Consider the following 15374-nt stretch of genomic DNA (forward strand, 5'->3'; position numbering starts at 1 on the left):
ATGATCTCGCTAGGACATAGTAATAATACGGTGGAGCATACCACAGACAGCCCCTCGCAATCAGAACGCATCTGCAGTCATCCTGGGGACGTCCGTTTCCAACCCCACTTTGTCCCGTAGTCTCTTGCACATAATATCCAGATACGCCTTGCTATCTCGCCAGTCGCCTCCAAGCGTGGCACCATCCTGTATCAAAGGTTGTCAATGATATAGTCGACATCGATACATCTCGATGCCCATACCACTGTCAAGGATTCCAGGCGTTGTATCACTGGCGCCAATTTTTGCGCCGCCTCCCCTCGCAGGGTCTCCGGATCGGGGATCGCCGTACTGGAGGCCAGACGGGACATCGACATCGACAGTGATTTCGCCTGCGCAGCATGCTCGTTTCGCATGTCCCAATATTGAGTCAGATGCCGCCAAAGCAAGAGCAACAGCATCTCCAGCACGTCTATTCGTCCTAGCATCAGAATCCGGTATGAAGCTTTTCACGTGGTGACGAGCAAACCTAGTACGTTATGTGCCTCCTCTTGCTTGTCGAGTTTCAATCGGCCCAACTCGCGAACCAGGAGATTTTGTTTCTCCGTCAAGTCGAGTTCTTCGAGGAAATCGACGTCAGGAAGGGAGACAACCTGGCAACATTTCGCATGGTAAGCGTCGTATGCAGTAGATCGTGGGACTGTGTCACTCACCTCGCGAATGGTCTCGATTCTGATATGATCCTTGGATCCGATCTCTGCCGACAAGTCTGCGATCTGGCGAAGCACGGTCGATAGGTTCGTGGACAAGTCGCCCAACGCCTCGATTGCGTCTCCCATAGTGGGCGCCATGGCTAGACGGCGGTGGTCAGCGCTGTTGGCACGATACGACGCTGGTCAAATACCTAGGACACGCTGTGAGCGATCGTCACTGCGTGACGCGATCGTCAGAGGAGACAGGACGACGCTGAACTCCGGTTCTAATAGGAGCTCGGCTATAAGATATGCCTTGCTGACTGAGAGTCGACGCACCAGTGAAGTCGCTGGCCGTGCCAAGGTAAGAAACGATAGCCTGCCGGAGTGCGGTAGCCTTCTTGAGTACGGACACCTGGAACCTCGATTTTGACGGCTCCCCTGTGATGACGCGTTACAACGGGCATTGGTATGACGAGGGTAAACATACCTGGTGCTGCTACACTAGCGTTTGCAATGTCGCTTTCCGACTGCGGTTGGATACTCCGGATCCAGTGCAGATTGCCCAAACACCTAGCTGATAGGCTAAGGATCGCAAAATGCACGCTACCCAGACCTGTAATCGTTGAAGCCTGGCGGACAGAGGATTCAGGATTTCGATAGATGGGTCTGGGAGAGCAAGCTCACCAACTCCGATTTCGGCACGCTTGGCAAGATGCTAGCACAAAGCTCCACAAGGACGGTGACTTCCTCGATGACCGCGACAGAGGTCATTTCCGCGTCACTTTTCAGGAGGATTACAATGGTTTCGCGATGGCTCGTAAGGAAGTTCATAACCTGTGCATCATCGTGAGCTAGGACACCAGCGCAACATACCCTGCCGCACCTGCTTTGTAGCAGTCGCGTGTCCATCACCCAAGGCTGACAGGATCCCAACGATCAACTGCAATGCGGGCATGAATAATTGATGATAGCGTTCGACGGCCGAGGGCAAGAAACTGTCACGATCTGAGAAGCGACTTCAGTCGAATGCAATATCTTGAACACGACGATGTCTACCTATGAATGCCTGATCCGCTTCCGGCCTTGAATCAAGGTAATCGCAACTCGCAAGCGTCTGTACTATGCGTGCATCCAAAAGACGCTCGGCGCCCGAACGCGACTGTGAAACTCTGATGAAGAAGGACAACTTCGCCTCATAGACATATAAGGCATTCACGTCATCTATAGCATGATAAGACTGGATGAACGGAACGTGAATACATAAAAACGACTGACCAGGTTCCGGTGCCAGAACTGCCTGCAAGCGAGAGTCCGACTCGGATAGACTTCGGACCAGATTGGAGAGTATCCCATGACGAACAAGAGTGTCGATGATGACGTTCGTCTTTTCGGCATGCGATAGCTGAACCAAGGAATCGAGGAACATGAAGGCCACGGTTTTCCATATTTCACTGCCGTCGATGGCATCCCTGGCGACGATGGTCAACAGTTGGTCAAGTGATTCCTTGATGATCGAGAGACTGGTGCTCTCAAGCGTAGTCACGGGTAGATGTGTGGATCTTTGCGGTCCATCCAAACCCATGGCGAAGGCATGGTCGTCAAAGAACGCATCTCCGTTGGTCGTTGACTTTTGTGAGCCTTCCGCGTCCGAAGCAGATGGGTCGTTTGGAGCAATCAGATGCATGAAGTTGATGAGCGCAGCGTAGAGGTTACCGCGGACCACTTCCAGCCGATTGTTGTCCAGGATACATCGAAGGGTGCTCCTGAGCAGCATGAACAGCCGCTCGGCAGGAAGAGCTCCCGCCTCCAAGTTGCCACTCGCAGCCTGCAGGAGAAGCTGATAACGCCGGTCTTCCCGAAGCTTGGTGATGACAGAAAGGATTGACTCGGAGAGTAAAACGGCTGTCCCTTCATCGGTGTTGCCCGACTGTAGTACATCTGGAAGTACGTGGAGCAGGTCAAACAGGATGGTCTCCCTTTGGTCCGAAGGTAGCCTGTCGAAGCATTTGGTAAGAATCATGTCCAATAGTCGCTTCCACGCCTCGTATCCCATGCCGGTGGCATGGCGGACTTCACGTCGATGGTTCTCGGCAGCACAGCTGGACAAGATGTACTCTGTCTCCTGAGCCGCCTTGTCAGAGTGCGCTTGAGTCACCAACCGACCTTGGGCGTGCAACGTTTGCCGGGCGGCTGCCAGTAGGGCCAGAAGGGCGGCCCGATCGACAACTTCGCATCCGTTGTCTTCGGCCCGGACGCACGACTGCAAGTTCAGACCGGCGAAGAAGTCCAACGTGACCGGTTCAACCGCGAGACTGTCTGACCAGTCAAAGTCCAGTGACTGCAGCAACTCAATGATACGAACATGCGACTGGCCAACGTCGTGGAAGGGCCGAAGCAGATCATCGCCTTGCTGGTCATCGTAGTACCCCTCGTTGCTCTCGAAGAGAAGTCGGAGTAGGTCGTCGACGCCCTTGTGGTGCCTCTTCGAGGTAAGGATGTGCAGCTCGAGCGCGACAAGATCCAAGACGAGCGATCGCAAGCGTAAGAACGAGCTGGTGGCAGCGACGGTGGATATCACCCGTGAACCATCGTCATATACGAGTTCGATAAATGGATCGTCTTCCGCGGGGGGAGCCTTGAAAGGGATGGCAACCAAGTGGCGAGCGAAGAAATCTTCCTGGGTGCGAAGATAACGCATTGTCATCTCCGAGGTACGTGGATGAACACAGAGCTGATGGACCACCCGGTAGCAGCGTTCCGCAAGAGTAGGAAGAGTCAGGAAAAGCGGATCGGCGACGATCGTACGTTCTTTGCGCTTTCCCTTGAGTCTCGGAACGCCTTCGTTAAGTAGGTCGAGGATGACATGGATGCAGCTTTGTTGTGCGCCGAGGGCATGGGGGTCTTGGATGGCTTCGACGTCCAGACCGCCAAAAAGAAGCAGATGGGCCAAATTCGGGAGCGGTTTTCCGTTCCGCGTATTTTGTATGAGCAGGTCTAGAGCGGCAAGCCGTGTAGCTTGGGGCGCAATATCAAGGGAGTCGTCGATGTCAGGTGCACCAGCTCCGGTGCTATCTTCCATGGTCATCTCTGCTGATGCCACGTCGTCCTCGCTGTCGACGGCGATGATGCGTCTAAACCCAGCCAAGATCCTCTCCGAATCCGGACTGTGGTCGATGAGAGTCGCGAGCTTGCTGAATGCATGAGAAGCGGAGAGCTCTTTCAGTATCTTGATGGCCAAGTAGGTAAGTTCCGCGTATGAAGGGAAGGCGACGTACGCCGCGATAGCAGGTACGTAGTGCGGTGCGAACGAGAGTGCCTGGTCAAACTTCAGGAAGTATGATCGCGGGTGGGCTATCCCAACGATCGGCGCGCTGTCAAACTCAGAAAGGAGAGGAATGATCACGTCCAAGAATATGTCTTGGATCTCCAGAACGCGATGTACGATGCGGAGCACGCGCACAATCGTGCTCGCAAAGTCCGGCTCGATCTCCGCAATCCCCTTGTCGAAACCCTCCACACCTTCCACGACGTAACCCAAGATGGTGCTCTGGAGCGGCGTCTGCGTTAGCAGTCTCTTCATCACGTCGTAACCTGGGTGGGTCAGGAATGGAATAAGCGTCTCCATCAACAAGGTTCCGTTGTCCGCCGCCGACACCAGCGTCTCTAGCTCATAGCTCCCCAGACATCTCTCGACGTAACAGAGGCAGAGGTCATTCATTCTCCATCGGTCGGACGGCTGTTGAAATTCCCGCGTCCCGATCTTCGCGAAAACCTCATCAATGACGAACGCTGTGAAGGGTCCCGCGCCGGGAAGCCTATAGGGTGCGCCGAGCTGATCAGGAACAGAGTTGATTAACCCCGAGTCCGCAGTGCCAAGTCGCTCCTTGAGGGGCAGGCGCTTGGGGGTGTGTATGAGCGTGGCGAGGAGCTTGAGGAATGGTAGTGTTGCCGGGTAGAGCTTGTATACTGCCTCGACCTCCTCAAGCTCCACCTCGACGCCCTTCACAGGAGCAGTCAAGACGCCGGCCCCACTGTCCTTCCTGACATTGATCACTTCCAGCCGCTCCATCAGCAACCATACCGCCCTGCATATCTCTAAAACCGCTCCTCCGGCCACCGAGCTTGAACCTGGTTCGCAGAAAGCTGACAGAGTCTCAAACAGCGCTCCCTTGAGCTCCAAGGGCACAGGAAGGGGTATGAGAGCCACCAGTGCCGGAATGGCACGGAACTGAGCATGGCTAGCGATCGCTGTCCGTACCGCAACTGAGAACGATACGACTGTCCCCAGTAGGCGGAGGAAGGCTTGAGCGAACAGAACATCCTTAGCGTTCAGTTGTATAGGGGCGTGGCTAGCTGGCGCCGCCGTCGCTGACCCAGGAAGTGGAGAATGCGAATGCCAACCCGTGGTCCCGGAGACTTGCCCATGCGTCGAGCTAACCCTCTCATGCTTCGGGGCCCCTTGTGCTGCCCAGTTATCCAGCAAGCCGAAAATAGCCACCCAACTGACGCTGGAGGCGCCTCCCATGTTGCTGATACCGTCGCCTCCACCACGCGCGACGAAGTTATAACACAGCTCCGCGCATTGTCGTCCGTGGGCCAGCCCGCTAAGCATGTCGTGCAGCGCGGTACACATCGCGGTGTCGCGTGGCTGAGTCGACCACACGCTCCACTGGAGGAACGAAGGAAGCTTCGGCGTCTGAATCTCGACGATCTCAGGGTAAGAGAGACCAGAGGGCGAAGGAAGTGGCGCAGAGCCCCAGAATTGCAAAGCTCGTTCGGTTGGGAGCGCTGTGTAAAGAACACCGATGAAGGAGAAGAGAATAGCAATGTCGTTCCGGGGTGGAGCGCCTGTCCCGTCAGCATCTTCAGAACCGCCACCTTGGCTTGGTCCAGCAGCGCCCAGCTGTCCCGGCCGGAACGCCCGAGAGCGCTCAGGTCGACCATGTGCTCCTGCCAATACTAAGTCTTCTTGACGCTGCTTGATCTTTCGCAGTTCACTTGAGGCATGCGAAATAAGCCCACGGACCAGGCTCTCGAACGCCCCCAGTACTTCGGGCTTGAACTCGACGGGAGGGGCCGGCGGGGTGTGGTTCGGATCGGCGGTTTGTATGGTGTGTAAGAGCGAGGGAGGGGGGTACGACGATCGCTGAGACCGTGACTGCAGGGACAAGGTGGCAAGGGCCAGGTACGCAAAGGCATCGCCTTGCACGGCGTTCCAAATCTGAGTCTCGAGCTGTTCGGTACGAAAGCCTTCACGGGCCTCCAAGCTCCCGTCTCTTCGTCTTGCTTCGGTCAAGAACAGAGTCCACCTCAGCAACACCACCGCTTTAAGGCCAGGTACTGTCCATTTGTTCATGACGTCCATCTTGTTCTTCATATGTGCAAGCACGGTCTGATCGATCGCGAGCCTTGCCCGCATGTCCGAGCTCAGCGAGCCGGGAGGGGACAGCGACGAATCGAAGACCGCGAGGACGGCGGCCAGCATATGGTATGTAAGGGGGTGGGAGGGATTAGACGCAAGCCAGTCGACGAGTGTCGTGACTTCAGCCGGTGACGGGTAGGCCATGCGGGAAAGGAGGTAGAGGGTAGTAGCGAGAGCTCGCCGTTCGTAGGCAAGGGAGGAGAGCCGGATAGAAAGGATGTCTGCACCTAACGTAGCGTTCACTCCTGCAAGACGTTGCATAATCAGTCACCGTGATGGACAGTGCAAGCGTTTAACACTTTTTCTGACCTTGTTGAGCCTGCGAAGGTATGGTGGTATTAGAGACCGCGTTTTGCTTCGCAGCTTCTACTTGAGCTATGGTCTTCCCCAAGTTTTCGACCTCGTTCATCAACTTCGCGAAAAATGTGGCTCCCTGACTGGTACCCAAAGCTCCTGATCCTTGTCCAGGCGCCTTATCCTTAGGCAACAGCCCCTGCCTGACGAACACGTCCAGCCTCTTGAACAACGTGGGCGCTTCATCGTTCTCCGCCACCATCGCCGCCTCTAATATGTACCTCAAGCAGTCCACCAGGTCTCTCCTCCGCTTGTGGTACTCAAGTAGGGTGGCTTCGACGCATTCTGCAGGCGTGATATTCGGGTTGTGTACCGCCACGTCGTGCAGTAGGGCGGAGACCACGCGTTCGGAGCATTCGAGGTGCTGGGAGAGAAATATAGCTTGACGCGCGAAGTCCACATTGACGGCAAGAGTTTTGCCGTCGATGGTTGTCTTTCCTGCAAGAAAGAACATAGCACGAGTCAATATACATTTCTGATGTATCAGTTGGAACTGCAACACACCGGATTCCAGTTCCCTTTGTTCAGCAGGGCTACGCGGGCCAATCTGAAACAGTCTACGCAGAGCTGTTCTATGCGCGGCAAGTTCGTCGAAGAGTTCCTGCTCGCCGTGGTGGCTGCCTCGTGCATTGGCGTTCAGGGCAGCCAGCAACACGGCGCGCAGTCTCGCGCATGACTCCATCGCAAATTCGTTAGATCCTTTCTCTGCGCGTCGTTTTGTGTCGTGGCCGCTAGAAGTCGCAGAGTTGTGAGGAGGTCGTGGATGAAGTCAAGACGCGTTGAAGTCAGAACGGACGCGTCGACAAATCGGCTTGTCTCTTGCCTCCACCTCTCATCATATATACGTAACCCTTATGTCGATCTACTACCGCCAATATGCAGGCGAGGGCGATCTTCCGGCGATCATGTCGCTCGTTCAGACGGAGCTGAGCGAACCCTACGTGATCTACACGTATAGGTATTTCCTCGACCAGTGGTACGCACGCGCCCATCCTGTTATTTCTTGTGTATCTGACGGACCATCATCCCAACAGGCCTCATCTAGCATTTCTTGTGAGTATGGTGAACTCGGGTCCGGCTTCCTGTCCTCAGTTTCCCCCGATGAATAGGCCTTTCCAGAATCCGAACCGGAGCAGCCCTCTACGCATCGCGCGGACGCACAACTCGGCTCTTCACACTCACAGTCATCTTCAAAACCAATAGGCGTCATCGTTTGCAAACAAAGCATGCACCGTGAAAAGGCCAACAGAGGCTATATCGCGATGCTTAGCGTTAATCCCCAATGGCGAAAACGAGGCATCGGTTAGTCCGTCAAGCCTGTGTTGTCGTGTTTTTCGCCTCTTGTTCGCGTATATCAGACCACATCATAACACGACTAATCCGTTCTCTTTTGTCTCCAGCTACCGCCCTCGTCTCCAAATCGATCGCTGAGATGCGCGCCCGGGAGGTAGATGAAGTCGTATTAGAAACCGAGTTCGACAACGCCTCCGCTATCTCACTGTACGAATCACTCGGCTTCATTCGGGAGAAGCGATTGTTCAGGTTCTACCTGAATGGCAAGGACGCGTTTAGGTTAATCCTGAGCCTGCAACCCCCAGCGCATATGGAGAGGACAGTGATCCCGCGTGCCGAAAGAACGGAATCCGCTCAAGCAGTGTCAGACGTGCACTACTCTACGGGAACCATTCAGGAACAGGACGAAGATGATGATGCAGATGTGCCAGTCACCGCACCTAGCGGGTGGAGGATGCGCGAGGGGAGTGCCTCCGATGACGGCGAGGAACCGACGTGACAGGAGTATCGTTCAAGAACGACGAGCTCGAGCAGTGCACCACAGGCGTCATCACGCCATCGTGAACACTTGCGAGATCTGGTCCCTCGACGAAGCATTGAGCGGGCACTCCGCGTCTTGGCAAGATCGATCGTAACGATGACATATACCCAACGAAGCGAGTAATCGCCGCCCTTAGACACCTGGACCAGTTGACTTGTTCTTCTCGGGGCCGCTGTTGCACCCATGTACCAACAGGTTCGATTGGAAACAACGTGCGCATATGCGAAGACCGGAGGTCAGAAGAGCTGTCTCTGTCACAACACCGTACACATATCAACACGCCTTGGAACATTCTCGTTGGCAAAGGCGGATGCAGGGTAAACTTGGAAGTCTTCGGTCTAGGCAATAGGGATGAAGCGCTGCGCCATCTGTGGTTTGCCATAACTCGAAGTGCATACTCTTACATTCACTTGTGCACGTCAAATACGCCATGAATCCAGATCATCTAGATCCTGCCTCGTGCGATCATCGTGAAAGCTCAGGGACAATTTTTCCACCGAGCACATTCTCGTTGCTGCCAAAGTATCGTACGTCCCGACATGTTTACTTATTTGTAGAGCCGTATTCTCTGCCCATATCGAGATTTCAAGCTGGCATGGATCGAGTTCATCAGACTCTGCCATTTCAGTCTGCGTGTTTACCATCAGCTGCCGCTGCAAATAGCTCTCATTGACGACGTTAACATTACGGATCTTTCAGCATATTGTGCCAGGTTCATTTCATCTGGAGGTTCGGGCACGATGTGCCGTCGAGCATCAGGTGCATACCAGATCTTATAGGAGCAGATGGTCGTTGGCGAAATTACTGTGTTCTTTTACTGTGTTTCGCGCCGGGCGCCCTAACATGCTTATCTGTGACTATGTGCGGTTCAGTGAAGTTGCTACTGGCCTTGAAAAGAAACGATGGGAGGAATAGTCACAGAAAAGCGAGTGGTTAGATTATGTGTATGCCGACCAGAAGTGCGGATGGATAGTTACAAAGTGTTGTGAAAGCTATACATTTGCGAAAGCGGAAGAAAAGGCGGGGTGAACCTGAACAGTGAAGTCATGAGGGGTAGTCTGAGGAATCCGCGACTGAAGATAGGGTGCGCTAATCGAAGGCCTCTTCCGCACTCCGGCGGACCAGACGGCGAACCTTCTTCTTGTAGGCTAAAGAGCGACACTTAGCGAGCGGGATACGGGAGCAATATATTTAAGAAATACCTTCAAAGTTTGTCCTAACCTCTACCGCGGCGTCAACATTCGCAGGGCTGTCGAGGTTCGGCTTGTCCGCGGATAGGAGAGAAATGACACTGAGGAGCTGATAGCGTGACCACGTGAGACGAAAGCATGGAACGTGCAAGACTCTGGCTTACGATCGACTCCACGGAATGCACCGGCAGCCACCTCTCTCCCGAGTCTTCGTAGCCGTATTGGTCTTCCCCAGGCGGATGTAATATGGAGATGCACACATTACCGTCGGGGTAAACTGGGATAACGATGTCATCGTTGGAAAGGATCAGCAGAATTGGTGCTGGGACATACTGTTTGGGTGCCACATGGGGGTGATGAACCGAAGCTTCGGTGGATTCAGGGGGAAGTCTGGCGGGAACGTCATCCGAGCCTTAAAGAAGCCACCTTCACTGCGAGCCACCATCCATCAACGACAAATCATGCGCTCAAGAACGTCGAACATACTACAGGGTATCTGGAGGGCTGATCACGAACGTCAGACACGATCGTCTCGGACAAGTGCATGGCAAGACGTACCCGATGATCAAGATCTCCCATTCGTATAGATTGTCATCATCGACGAGCCCTTGCGGCCCGTACTACGTCAGGATATATTCAAGGCTGGCGCCATTCAGCGGCAAGCGACTTACCTGCTGAGAAGCCCTCAACCGGATGCTTAGTGAGCTCCGTGAGTTGACGCCGGAGCAGCAGAGTGTTAGATGCGGGTGCCGGGCTGCCTGGTTTCGACATTTCGTCCAAAGAGCACTAAGGCAGTAGTTCGTCGTCAGAAATGATATCTGACCAGTGACCGAAGCTGCGAGGGAGTAACCGATCTGCGATGGTGAGCACGATGAGGGTAAAGGGCACCGATAGAACCACCATGCTGTTCTTATGTAGCGCAAGCACACGTGAGTCATTGAAAATGTCTCGGTGGTCCATTTGGCCCGGGCCTGCTTCACGCTTTGCAGATCCTCTCACCGCTCCGGTAACAGTCCGCCTGCTGTTGCATCGTGGCTCAGGAGCCTCTTGTTCGGGGTTCGGTATCGGGGACAGCAGCTCCCGGCCACATGGCCACCCTCGACGAGGAAGAAAGCGAATGGGAGAAGCTCAATCGGACGAATTGGAGAGGCTTAGGATTGGCAGACCCTGTTAAGAACGTTGAGGTTCGTGAAAATCCGTGAGTCCTTGTCGGAACACGGTTGAACATGGACTCAACAGGATAAATGGCTGCTTCTGCCTGCCTTTCTCAAAGTCAAAGGTCTCGTAAAACAGCACATTGACTCGTTCAATTACTTTGTGGACGTTGATATCAAGAACATTCTCAAAGCAAATAACAAAGTCACATCGGATGTGGATCCGCGTTTCTGGCTGAAATATACGGACATCCATGTGGGCTTCCCCGATAGGACCGACGCGGACGCCATTGACAAGAGCGTCACCCCGCATGAGTGCCGATTGCGGGATACCACGTACAGCGCACCGATTTTGGTGACGATACAATATACACGCGGGAAGAGCGTCGTACGTCGGCCCAATGTCAGCATAGGGCGAATTCCCATCATGCTCAGGAGCAACAAATGCGTTCTTACTGGCAGGAACGAAGCGCAGCTAGCTCGCATGCTGGAGTGCCCGTTGGATCCTGGGGGCTACTTTGTTGTCAAGGGCACGGAGAAGGTCATCCTCGTTCAGGAGCAATTGAGCAAGAATCGAATCATCGTGGAGACGGATCCCGTCAAGGATGTCGTACAGGCCTCTTGCACATCGTAAGCCCTCTTTCTTGAAGTATTACTGCTATATCGGAGAATTGACGCCTTCACTACTGTAGATCCACTCATGGCGGCCTGAAGTCGAAGACATACGTCGCTACCAAGAAGGGCAAAATCTATCTCCGACACAACTCAATTCACGAAGACGTCCCAATTGTCATCGCGCTCAAGGCCTTAGGCTTCCAAGCGGACAAGGAGATTCTACTCCTGACTGCAGGCAACTCGGAGGTTTACAAGTCAGCATTCTCCCCCAACCTCGAAGAAGCGGCCAAGCTTGGCGTGTTTACTCGCCATCAGGCGCTAGAATATATCGGAAGTCGCGTTAAAGTAAACAGACGAGTCATCGGACCCAGGAGGCCAGCTTGGGAAGAAGCTATGGAGGCGCTTGCTACGATCGTTCTCGCACACGTCCCCGTTAACGGACTCGATTTTCGTCCGAAGGCCATCTTTGTCGCTACGATGACGAGGCGTGTGCTCATGGCGATGGCGGACGAGAAGATGGTCGACGATCGAGACTACGTCGGAAACAAACGACTGGAGCTGTAAGTTCCTACGTCGACGGTATTTCGCTCGTGTCTAATCCGGTACCAGTGCCGGTCAATTGCTCGCTCTGCTATTCGAGGACCTCTTCAAGACCTTCAACTCGAACCTGAAGTCCGCGATAGACAAGGTACTCAAGAAGCCATCCCGGACGAATGAGTTCGACGCCTGGAATACCATGCAGTTCATGGGCGACCATATCACGTCGGGCTTCGTGCGCGCCATCTCAACCGGCAACTGGTCGCTGAAGCGTTTCAAGATGGAGCGTGCTGGTGTTACCCACGTTCTGAGCCGGCTCAGTTTCATCAGTGCGCTCGGTATGATGACGCGAATCAGTTCGCAGTTCGAGAAGACCAGAAAGGTCAGCGGTCCTCGCGCGCTGCAGCCAAGTCAATGGGGCATGCTCTGTCCCAGCGATACGCCCGAAGGAGAAGCTTGTGGGTTGGTCAAGAATCTCGCCCTGATGACGCATATCACCACGGACGTTGAAGAGGAGCCTATAATCCGCATAGCCTATCTGTTAGGTGTCGAAGGTAAGTGGCGTTGCTTCTCCTCTCGTTCCTGGCATTGATGAGATTTCCGTAAGATATTTGCTTGGCGTCCGGTGCCGAGGTTTACGGCCCTCATACCTTCGTGGTCCACGTGAACGGTACCATCATCGGCCTGACTCGATACCCCGCACGTTTCGTCTCAAACTTCCGCAAACTCCGTCGTGCTGGGCGTTTTAGCGAATTCGTCAGCATCTACGTCAATCACCACCACAGTACCGTGCACATCGCGACCGATGGCGGGCGTATATGTCGACCAATGATCATCGTGGAAAACCAGCGGCCACGAGTAACATCAGATCACATCTTAGTAAGATCAATCGATATCATGGCTTTGCATCAGTGTTTCACCCATGTCTCATTCTCCTATTGTGTTTAGTTGCTGAAGAAGGGCCAAGTTAACTTCGACGATTTCCTGAAGAAGGGACTTGTGGAGTATCTTGACGTGAACGAGGAGAATGACTCGTACATTGCCCTGTACGAAGCGAACATCGTATCGAGCACCACGCACCTCGAGATTGAACCTTTCACAATCCTCGGAGCCGTTGCGGGTCTCATCCCGTATCCTCACCACAATCAATCTCCAAGAAATACGTACCAATGCGCCATGGGCAAGCAGGCCATCGGAGCCATCGGCTTCAATCAGCTAAACCGCATCGAGACGTTGCTGTATCTGCATTGCTACCCCCAGCAGCCGATGGTCAAGACCAAAACAATTGAGTTGATCGGCTATGACAAGTTGCCCGCGGGACAAAATGCTACCGTTGCAGTGATGAGTTACTCCGGATACGATATCGAGGACGCCTTGATCCTTAATAAGGTCCGCGTGTATTTCTAGATCCGTGATTCACATCTGATGATTTCCATGCAGGCAAGTCTAGATCGGGGCTACGGAAGGTGTCAGGTCCTTCGAAAGAACCAAACACTAATCCGCAAGTATCCTAATGGAACGTAAGCATCGTGAAGATAGAGTTGATGTTCTGCGCAACGAAGCTCACATGCTGTGCAGTTTCGATCGATTAGCGGACGCTCCGGTGGACGAGAACGGCGGAGTCCAGAAGAAATACGATATCATTCAGATGGACGGGCTCGCCGGCGTCGGGGAACGCGTCGACCCCGGCGACGTCTACATCAACAAGCAGACGCCGACGAACGCGAACGATAATGCCTTCGTCGGTCAAGCAGCGTCAGTGCCATACAAGAACGCGCCGATGACGTACAAGTCACCCGTCTCTGGCTACATCGACAAGGTTATGATCACCGACACCGAAAATGAGCAGACGCTCATCAAGGTGCTGATGCGTCAAACACGGCGGCCGGAGCTCGGCGATAAGTTCTCCTCGCGGCATGGCCAGAAGGGCGTTTGCGGGCTGATAGTGAATCAGGAGGACATGCCGTTCAATGACCAAGGCATCGTTCCAGGCGAGTATCGCCATGCCACCGTCGTGTTCAACGGAACGCTGACGCGGGCCTGGGGCCCGAAACAGACTCCATCATGAACCCACACGGTTTCCCGTCCCGAATGACGGTCGGCAAAATGATTGAATTGTTGGCTGGCAAAGTAAGCTTTTTCGCGCCACCACGGTCCCCGTGGCGCACTAACGATTGACGTCGTACGAAGGCCGGAGTGCTGTCCGGAAAATTACAATACGGTACAGCCTTTGGCGGGTCAAAGGTACGGATCTTTCGGAGCGGATGCTGTGGACACGAGACAATAATGAACCATCCGGAGCTAGGTCGAAGACATGTCCCGGATTCTCATAGAGAACGGCTTCAACTATGCCGGAAAGGATATGTTGACGAGTGGGATCACCGGAGAGCAGATGGAAGCCTACGTCTACTTCGGGCCTATCTACTATCAGGTGCGTGATTCTCAACGAGAAGGCTCCGGCAACCAAAGAATATGACCGCCCTTTGCAGAAACTCAGTAAGCGTGTAGCTTATCGTGTCTTCCATGCAAGCACTCATGACTGCGCCAGAACACATGGTCATGGACAAGATGCACGCCCGGGCGCGGTGAGTATGTTCTAGCCCAAAATAACGAGACTCTCACAACGTGTTCTTGCCTTGCTCATGCTGTAGCGGGCCCCGCGCAACTTTGACGCGACAACCGACCGAAGGTCGCTCCCGCGAGGGCGGCCTGCGCCTTGGCGAGATGGAGCGTGACTGCCTCATTGGCTATGGCGCGACGCAGCTCCTTCTGGAGCGCCTTATGATCTCCTCCGACAAGTTTGAGGTGAACGCGTGTGCGGAGTGCGGGTTGATGGGCTACAACGGGTGGTGCACCTACTGCAAAAGCTCCAAGAAAATGGCGCAATTGACGATCCCGTACGCTGCTAAGCTTCTGTTCCAAGAGGTCAGAATCCCTTCCTTTCCGCTTCGATGGTGGACGAGTATAGCTGATGCTGGGTCCCCAGCTCATGGCGATGAATGTGGTCCCACGACTCGAACTGGATGATGCATGAGGTTCCACGGTCTTTCATGTTTGCCAACCTTATTTTATGACTGTATTCTCTCCCGCGTCGCTATCTCATAATCGCAATGTATCCATAGGAATTCAATGCCAGGTACTCCAATCTGCCCACCGTCGTGAATGGATACGCAAAGTTGCGCATGGTTGGCGGACTGGATGATGAAAGATCCCCCGAATCCGTACCTACTTGGCCCGGAACATTCAGGCGTTCTTCTAGGTCAACCATTGGCTGACGGGTTCTCGGCGTAACTTCAACGCCGAAGCTCCGCTCAAGGCAGATACTACAGCGCGACGAAATCGGTGTATCCGAACGTCGTGCTGACGACATCAAGCGAAGCACCTGACTGTCACGACGTCTAACAAGCCAAAGTCGGTGCCTCCGTGTCATCGCACGCAATGATCAACCGTCTGCGTATCGCTGCGGTGAAACGATTGCGCGTGCGGCGATACAATCGGGACCGTATAGGACGCGATGCAGATCCCTTTGTGTGCGACGCCATTGACGCAGCCATTGACCGCCACGATCGAGCCATGGCGCGCACCCGCTGGTAC

General features: G+C 54.2%; 4 protein-coding genes across 4 annotated transcripts; 2 read left to right on the top strand and 2 right to left on the bottom strand.

Annotated features, from left to right (window-relative positions):
* Positions 1 to 60: 60 nt before the first annotated feature.
* On the bottom strand, positions 61 to 7132 carry PUNSTDRAFT_137309 (uncharacterized protein; the record flags this gene model as incomplete). Its single annotated transcript, XM_007386953.1, has 13 exons — positions 61 to 186; positions 243 to 451; positions 509 to 632; positions 693 to 832; positions 884 to 958; positions 1011 to 1112; positions 1162 to 1303; positions 1359 to 1508; positions 1558 to 1679; positions 1731 to 1895; positions 1950 to 6341; positions 6406 to 6888; positions 6955 to 7132. 13 exons carry the CDS (start codon positions 7130 to 7132, stop codon positions 61 to 63), a joined length of 6408 nt encoding a protein of 2135 aa, XP_007387015.1.
* A 172-nt stretch (positions 7133 to 7304) lies between these two features.
* PUNSTDRAFT_137310 (acyl-CoA N-acyltransferase) lies at positions 7305 to 8242 on the top strand (the record flags this gene model as incomplete). Its single annotated transcript, XM_007386954.1, has 4 exons — positions 7305 to 7426; positions 7485 to 7503; positions 7560 to 7752; positions 7851 to 8242. 4 exons carry the CDS (start codon positions 7305 to 7307, stop codon positions 8240 to 8242), a joined length of 726 nt encoding a protein of 241 aa, XP_007387016.1.
* Positions 8243 to 9209: 967 nt separating this feature from the next.
* On the bottom strand, positions 9210 to 10333 carry PUNSTDRAFT_106844 (ubiquitin-conjugating enzyme). The gene is made up of 7 exons (XM_007386955.1): positions 10146 to 10333; positions 10033 to 10081; positions 9961 to 9978; positions 9808 to 9905; positions 9639 to 9751; positions 9487 to 9583; positions 9210 to 9432 (listed from the first exon to the last, which is right to left on the bottom strand). The coding sequence occupies exons 1-7, from the start codon at positions 10243 to 10245 to the stop codon at positions 9374 to 9376; spliced, it is 534 nt and encodes a 177-aa protein (XP_007387017.1). The 5' UTR covers positions 10246 to 10333; the 3' UTR covers positions 9210 to 9373.
* Positions 10334 to 10476: 143 nt separating this feature from the next.
* PUNSTDRAFT_54694 (beta and beta-prime subunits of DNA dependent RNA-polymerase) lies at positions 10477 to 14931 on the top strand. The gene is made up of 15 exons (XM_007386956.1): positions 10477 to 10658; positions 10714 to 11258; positions 11321 to 11803; positions 11853 to 12334; positions 12388 to 12659; positions 12729 to 13169; positions 13221 to 13300; positions 13359 to 13771; positions 13837 to 13910; positions 13971 to 14024; positions 14086 to 14211; positions 14270 to 14276; positions 14329 to 14365; positions 14432 to 14705; positions 14767 to 14931. Exons 1-15 carry the CDS (start codon positions 10563 to 10565, stop codon positions 14812 to 14814), a joined length of 3432 nt encoding a protein of 1143 aa, XP_007387018.1. The 5' UTR covers positions 10477 to 10562; the 3' UTR covers positions 14815 to 14931.
* The last annotated feature ends 443 nt before the right edge of the window (positions 14932 to 15374 follow it).

This window comes from Punctularia strigosozonata, assembly GCF_000264995.1.
Source record: "Punctularia strigosozonata HHB-11173 SS5 unplaced genomic scaffold PUNSTscaffold_12, whole genome shotgun sequence".
Classification (NCBI taxonomy): domain Eukaryota; kingdom Fungi; phylum Basidiomycota; class Agaricomycetes; order Corticiales; family Punctulariaceae; genus Punctularia; species Punctularia strigosozonata.

Excerpts from the sequence above, each read along its gene's own strand:
- PUNSTDRAFT_54694 (XM_007386956.1), top strand. The coding sequence starts at position 10,563 with ATGGCCACCCTCGACGAGGAAGAAAGCGAATGGGAGAAGCTCAATCGG. Across the intron at positions 12,335-12,387 it reads CTATCTGTTAGGTGTCGAAG|ATATTTGCTTGGCGTCCGGT; the intron begins GTAAGTGGCGTT and ends GATTTCCGTAAG. Across the intron at positions 12,660-12,728 it reads TAACATCAGATCACATCTTA|TTGCTGAAGAAGGGCCAAGT; the intron begins GTAAGATCAATC and ends TATTGTGTTTAG.
- PUNSTDRAFT_106844 (XM_007386955.1), bottom strand. The coding sequence starts at position 10,245 with ATGTCGAAACCAGGCAGCCCGGCACCCGCATCTAACACTCTGCTGCTC. Across the intron at positions 9,752-9,807 it reads CCCCATGTGGCACCCAAACA|TTTACCCCGACGGTAATGTG; the intron begins GTATGTCCCAGC and ends TCGTTATCCCAG. Across the intron at positions 9,433-9,486 it reads GGTTAGGACAAACTTTGAAG|CCTACAAGAAGAAGGTTCGC; the intron begins GTATTTCTTAAA and ends GTCGCTCTTTAG.